The sequence below is a fragment of the Bidens hawaiensis genome, unplaced genomic scaffold (assembly GCF_021521415.1).
Source record: "Bidens hawaiensis isolate Kalapana, Puna unplaced genomic scaffold, B.hawaiensis_p1.1 tig00014337_1, whole genome shotgun sequence".
NCBI classification, from domain to species: domain Eukaryota; kingdom Viridiplantae; phylum Streptophyta; class Magnoliopsida; order Asterales; family Asteraceae; genus Bidens; species Bidens hawaiensis.
Genome location: NW_027492235.1, coordinates 25,967 through 33,679, shown reverse-complemented (window position 1 = coordinate 33,679; position 7,713 = coordinate 25,967). Strand labels below are relative to the sequence as shown.

Sequence of the window (7,713 nt, the reverse complement as noted above, 5' to 3'; positions counted from 1 at the left end):
CGATTTCGGTTCCAGCCCCTTTTTTGGACGTTTTGTTTTTCTAATTCAGCCTTATGCCCTTATATCAATTTAGGGTTTTATTAAACACACAGTACACAATTACGATGCCTCTCTGACTCTCTTCCCTCTTCAAACTCATACACACGGCTACCATACCACCGCTGGATTCCGACCATTGTCGATGCCTGCTGCTTTTCCGGCCGACCACCCAGCCTTCTAATCTTCCTCGAATCTCGAAACCTCCCACTTTGAGGTAAGTTCACATTCATTTGTTTATGTTAATTGTTCTTGATGTTGTTAATTGTTAACTTAATTGTTAAATTTTAGCTTTAATTTGTTAGTTTTTTATTTCGTAAAGACTATTGTATTTATATTATGTATTTTTTAAAATCTAATGATGTTGTCTCTTTTATTATTTTATCGTATTTTTATTATGTAATGAACTATGCCCGAACCATCGAAAAATCTCAAACATCAAATTGACCAGGAATTTCTTCTACCTGACTCAATGAAATTGAAGCATCTAATCGTATGGCACCACCTGGAAAAAATTCCTGAATCAGCCATTGGTGGAGAGGTTGTTTAAAAACAAGTCGATTAATGGTGTGCCAAATGACATTGACTTAGTATAGCATCTATACGAATGAAAGTGGATTTTTTTTTTAATTTGAACAAGAATGAGATATTATGCCATCTACGAGGCTATACGAGTTATATAAAACCTATATGAGGCATATAGTTTATCAATGAAGAACAATGCAAAGTGTATAGGGCCTATACAAGACATATATGACCACAAAGAACTATACGAGGCATCAAGGCTTATACGACTAGTATAAGCCTATACTAGTCGTATATGCTGCAAAAAAACGGGACTCTGGTTTCTCAATGCAAATGTCAGACACCTAATGCTTATGTAGGAAGCGAGTCACAATAATATTAAAATATATTGATAAAACTAAGAAGGATGCTCTCTTTATACATTTGGGAAATTTGTAGTACGTGTACCGTATACATAATCAAACGAAAAATAATATGAGATACAACATATGTATAGTTAACTTGATTCACACCGTCATGTTTGACATGTGCTTAAATCATGGATTCTTGACAATCTTCGACGAGGATACGTGATGAAACAAAAAATAAAAGGAGATACATTTGGGAAACTTTGACGACACTTGGCATGCAACACATGCATGCCTAACACATGGCATAAGACGAAAACACTGAGGCCCCTCGATCCCGAGCCGGAGACCGAGCTTTTGCCAGAGTGCGTCGGGTGCTCTGCACCCTTGCTAATGACATTGAATGTGTCTTGTCACATAATAATATAATATTGTGAGTTTTTTCACTTAAAAGCAACTCAAAAGTTTATCATTTTAACAAATGCGGGACAAACTCATTTGCTCATTTCACAAATGTTCAATTCTCAAATACACAAACTAAAATATCGATATCATATTCATCTTTACTTTTTAACACGCTAATAATTAATTTATTAGTAACAAATACTAATAAATATTATTTGTCTAAATTTTTCCAACAATTTATGCGGAGCGTATATGTCTATATGAGTCGTATAGACATACAAAAACAAGGAGGTGATGTATGTATACAACATCCTTTAATATTTCGTTAGATAATAAAAAGGCTTTATTGAAATATTCATCACACATTTAAATTTGAATGCGGCATTATCATTTTATTTAGCTAAGATTGTGTAAAGGGTGCCACTAAATAGTAACTAAAGCGGTGTTTGAGATTCTTTATTATGCCTCCTCATAACTTTTTATTATATTAATAAGTTATAAAGTGTAACTTATGAAACTTTTCCTCTCACAATATAAGAAAACTCAAACACCTTATTACTTTTCAATAAGTTATAAGTTGGTGTAAATAAATAATCCCAAACACCCCTAAATAAATTATTTACTTTTGGTATTGTGATTCACGTGGTGAAAGATGATAATTTCCCTGTCCATTAAATATAATCGAGTAATAATATTTAAAACTCTAAAATCATGTATTTTGTTTTTATTTTCAAATAAAAGAGAACTAAAATTCTTATGAAGTGTTAAGAATAACAAACACTAATATTTAGTAATATGGTATTAGATATCAAAATTTGTAGTTGCAGTACACAACTCACTATCATTTTAAGAAACCTCATGCATAAAATTAGTTTCTATTACTTTTTTTTAAACTACGAATTTCATTTTTGTTTAGGTTATTGCACTCTGTAATTTAGAGAACTTTTTATTATCTCACTATGGCTAGACTATGTCGTCTTAACCGGATCCACGCTTGCTTCAGAGTTTGGATTGAGCGTTCCCCCGGGAAACCCTATCGTCGGCTTCCACTTGACAATTATTGCGTCGTCACAAGAAGTCAAGAACATAACTCTCTGCCGTAACAAACGGTAGGACGAAAACTCAAGTGGACTCAGAATCCAACTAGCAACCTCAAAATGCGTTGCTCAAGTCCTTTACAATCAATATCCACCAAAGTCCACGTGTAAAGAACGAACTTGAGTCTATTAAAAACCCGAGCCTTTGATAAAAAATTGGGATGTTTCTCTCAGTTACCTCATACTGTACTTAATTTTTTATTGACTATTAAAAAATATACAATGAGAAAAGGAACACCAAACCCAAAAAATGTGAATGAATGTGCTAATTATAGATGTTATTCAAGTTATTGTAGCACTTAACATTATTTATTATCAAAAGGAAATTTGTTAAGATTGCTAGCACAAAACCGTTGCAGCAAACTACTATGGTACAAGTCAAAAGTATCATATGCATTAAGTCAATAGAATGTTTAAAGATGATACAATATTAGCTTTATGTTTATTAGTTATGCATTGGTTTTTATTAATTCCAGCTATTATATTTTGGTTGATGTCGGTCCCAACTAACGAATTTGTTGATAACGATCCCACATTGTATCATATTTGTTCTCAACGGTCCACGACTAACATAATTTTATCACTGTTAGTTGCAAATCGCCGGAAAACGTCTTTGGTCGGAAAACTGACATTTTTCTGGAAAACTCAACATTTTATTTCCATCCTAAACATCTTTGTAACCTTAGATCGACCTTTAGGAACTTTATCCGTCCCAAATTTTTATGTACCTTAGATTGGTTGTTAGCGTTTCGGATATCGGACTTTTGTTTTTCTCGGTTTGAATATTTTTGGCCGAGGCCCAACACTGAATAGAAAAAACCTAAATGGTTCTAAGTTAAGGTCTCTAACTTTGTAACAAACTATATAAATAGAAAAACCATAGTCCAACATATGTAATTTGAGTCTCTTTAATCGAAATGAGTTTTCTAGAACCGAAGTTGATTGTCAAATTCGATTTTGGTTTATAAACAAACCGAAAATCACATATGTATCTCCGTTCGCTTTTAACCATTATTACGATTTTTAATTTAATAGACCTGAGTCTCTTTCGACGATTTTTGATATAATGTGCCATTTGAAATAGGTTTACAACGGGTGCATTTGGTATAAATGAAGTGACGGGATTAAAACCAATAATAATAATAATAATAATAATAATAATAATAATAATATCTTCCTCAAAACATAAATAATGTTGTACTTTACAAAAGTATAAGGCCCCGTTTGTTTTTGCCTTTTTTATCTGAATAGAGGAAAACGTCTGATTCGGTCAGACGTAATCAGACGTGGGACTGTTTGTTTTTTTTTCTGGCATTAAAAGGTTCAGCGTTTTAATAACATCTGAACCAATAAGAGCTTTTAGTGGGTCTGAAAACCTCTTAACCAAAAATAAAAACATACGTTTGTCTCCGGCCTCCATTAACTTCTAACCCAGAGACTAGGCTCCATCTCCGACGACTAGAGGTTCGTCTCTAGCCTCCACTTCTAAATGATTCAGATTTCAGACATTTGAACCACCTCTTAACATTCAGATGTGTATCTCTAAAAAAACAAACAGGGCCTAAGATTTAATAAAATTATTATACCCAAGCCAATAGGATACATGAAGGTCAACTAGAAGAAGAAAAGAAAAGAAACCTAGATTTGCATTTGAGTGGCATTTCATTTGCATTTGGGACTCACACACTCACACATGTGGCATCTTCTCTATATATACCATACCCTCGATGCCATATATTCTAGGTCAATCAATCAATCCACACCCCCTTTTTCTTGGTGAGCATTCCCTCTTTTCTCGCCTCCATTTCTTTTTTTCTTCAATTCATTCCGGTTGTAATTTGTTGGAATTAGCGTCGGTTATTCGCTAATTCCAACAAATTAGCGAATTGTTAATTTGTTGGAATTAGCGTCAGTTATATGCTAATTTCGACAAATTGCTGTACCTCGCTTTTTCGACAGGTATCTAGGGTTTGTTTTCCCACCTGCTAGATCCGTTACACTAATGCAAATTTTTAATTATTTCCCCAATTTTTAATGATTTGATGAATATATGAATTTACTGTTGATTTAAACCTGATCCACAATATGATTAGACAATTTCATTATCAATTTAGGGTTTTTTTTCCCTTTTGGATTTTAGTTGGCAGATATTTGTATTTGTTAAATAATTTCAGATCTGATTTTTTATATTGATATAGTCATATCCAGATCTTAGTTTTTTAAAATAATATAATCATTATAATAACATTTTATGTAGAATTGTAGATGCATTATCCATACATGAATTTGACAGCTTTCATGTTATCTTGGGCTCTGCAGAACACCGGAGTCTGGAGCCCGAGCCACCGTTAACGATTCGCAAGCCCGAGATGGACGCGATGGAGGTATATGAAAAATCTACCGTAGCCGTGCCTACGAATGTTATTTATCTGTCGAGTATACTATCCCAAGACGGGTCAAACCCGAACCCAAACCCGACACATGATCACAAGTGTGATTGGAAATGTGAAAATGAACACGTGTGTGGTAACATGTTCCGGTGCAAACTAACCGGGCTCACTCACATTTGTGACAAAAACTGTAACCAGAGAATCGTCTACGATAACAATAACTCGCTTTGCAGAGTGAGCCGGCAAATCTTTCCGTTAAGCGCAGCAGAAGCGCAGGCGGTTAAAGGCGTTCGGAGGAAGCTTGAAGAGGAGAGTTCAGAGAGCTGTGCGTTTAAGCGCAGAAGGAGTGGACAGTTTTACCCTTCCCTGTTTGAGAGGTCGTTTTCGAATGTTACGCCCATTTGCAGTCAAGCTGGAGATGGCATGGATATTAACTAACTTTGTTCAAGTCGTTCCGTACTTGCGCTGATGTTGTCGTTCTAGATTGTCGCTTATTAATTCTCGAACTTTTGAAATTTACCTAAATGGCCGATTGTGATGTCGGGCCGATTTGTAGGAACAACTTATATTTGGATCTTATGTATGACTCGGCTTTAAGCAAGGAGTTTGACTTTATTATGGATATTAAGTAGGGTTAATCGAGTATTAGTGTTGGTTTTTGTGTTTAATTAGGAATTTAACTTGCTAACAACGGTCTCGTCTTTTGGGATTTTTTTTTTCAATTCACAGGAATAGATCACCTCAGACCGGGAGAAAAATCGTCAGCACTTGAGTTTCCTCGTTTATGTTTAATCTTTGTATTATCATTTAAATTGTTCTTGGGTGTCATAAGATGTTATGTTTTTGCAGGATCTGAAGCTTTTACTGGGAAATTTGTATATGTTGATTTGTTCATTATATTATATACAAGAAGATTCTTTGACCTTTTACTAATATTGTTTGTTTTTAATCTGTTGCAGACTTGCAGAAGCTTTGGATCAGAAGATCAGTTTTCCAACATCAAGAACATTAGTGACCTGTTTGACCTGTAAACCGAGTCGAACGATTATCGGTCTTTCAACTTCAAGAGATCACTGGGCGGATATTTAGAGGGCCGCTTGACCTCAAAACTAGGTCAAACATTGATCGGTCTTTCAACATCAAGAGTAACAAAGATTTAGTGGCCCGTTTGACCTGAAAACTGGGTTGAACATTGAATGGTGTTTCAACATCTAGAGTTTGTGGAACAGAGATTTAGTGGCCCGTTTGACCTGAATAGTGGGTCAAACGTTCTCTACGGATTACCTGGATTTAACTCTCAACCAGGAAGGCATTTATAACACCTTATGGATAGTGGAAAGTATTCAAGATGCTCAGAAACGAGGTGTAAAGTATTTTGAGTTAAGTTACGGTTTGATGTTTTTAGCGGCTCCTGATATTATGGTGGCGTTCGGTTCTGTATGCTCAAACTGATGTAAAATTTCATGTTCTCTGTATCTATGGCAGATTGTATTCTGGGAAAAACCTTGAACTAGTTATTTGTTTATTTTGAGTGGAGATTGATATCTTGTTTATGGAGCATGGTCAAGTTGATTGTTATTTAATAATCAGTCATAACATAATGAGTAAACTAACAAGTTACAACATGATGTATGTAGTGGAGTAGATAAAACTCAACAACCCCACCCCATCATGAGGCTGCTAGTAAAATGTATTTTTTATTTTATCTTGTCTTGTTGGTAACATATTTTTTTTCAATCTAGATTTTTGTTGACTGTGGGTGTATCAGTATCAAATAGTAGATGGGTTTTTAATATTTACAAGTTAGCGTATGCTATTGTCAGTTTTGTTGAAATTGTTAGAAAAAATAGCGTGCGCTATGCGACAAGGACAAATACAATAATGAGAACCTTAAGCCTAGGGCTAACGGACCAGCCAGGCCAGCTTTGGCTAGGGCAAGAGTCATGAGTTATAGAAATCAACTCGGCTCGTCTTGGCTTGTTTATTCGTATTTTCTAATGAGCAGACTAAAGCTTGCCACGCAAAAAGCTTAAGCCAACTTGTTAAAACAAAACTTTCAGTTTTAGTTTTTAAGTAGAATAATATTATGGGCGCCTAGCCACTTAGGCTAGTCAATACCCCAGTGGCGGATACAGGAATATTATTCAGTGGATTCACTTGTTTGGATCGGTTCAACGGTTCGAGTCGTTTAAGGTTTATCACATAATAAAAATCGCTTGTGATTTCTTCGAATAATCGATCGATGATACGGCCATCAAACCGTGATCATCAAAGGAGGAACATAAATGAACTTCCCGCCGAACAATTCACGAACAGTTCACCAAATGTTCGGTTCATTTACAGGCATAATGATATATATATATATATTCCACTTCGCATCTTTTCTCTTATTCTTCATTATTTATACTTGTTATATATATAATAAGAAAAATAACATGATACTCGTGTCATACTGACATGTAATAAAATTATAAAAGTTATAATATCGATTATATTATATATCTCATAAGTGTCATACGCTTATAAGTCACGTGATTCGTTAATATTGTATAATGTCATGCAGTTTAAATGCTTATTTTTGTCTCTGTTTTAGTTACCGGAATTTATTTATTGTAATTGGTTACAATAACAGCTTTAGGGGGTGTTTGGTTAAGCTTATTTTTTTTACTTTTTTTTTGCTTTTTGGAGGGGTAAAATGTCTAAAATGCCCCTCCAAAAACACCTAAAAGGATCAAATTGAAGTTTTTTGAAGTTTTTTGGTTTTTTGGAGGGGCATTTTGGACATTTTACCCCTTCAAAAAACAAAAAGCAAAAAAATAAGCTCAGCCAAACATCCTCTTAATTAACATTATAGTTGACGGTCCACGCTTAGAAAATTCTAAAAAATTGCAAGGTTTTGTATATTTTGAAGCC

General features: G+C 34.5%; 1 protein-coding gene across 1 annotated transcript; it reads left to right on the top strand.

The window, feature by feature from the left end:
- The first annotated feature begins 4,162 nt into the window (after positions 1–4,162).
- LOC143546416 (uncharacterized) lies at positions 4,163–6,346 on the top strand. Its single transcript, XM_077038088.1, has 2 exons — positions 4,163–4,186; positions 4,730–6,346. The coding sequence occupies exon 2, from the start codon at positions 4,780–4,782 to the stop codon at positions 5,236–5,238; it is 459 nt and encodes a 152-aa protein (XP_076894203.1). The 5' UTR covers positions 4,163–4,186; positions 4,730–4,779; the 3' UTR covers positions 5,239–6,346.
- The last annotated feature ends 1,367 nt before the right edge of the window (positions 6,347–7,713 follow it).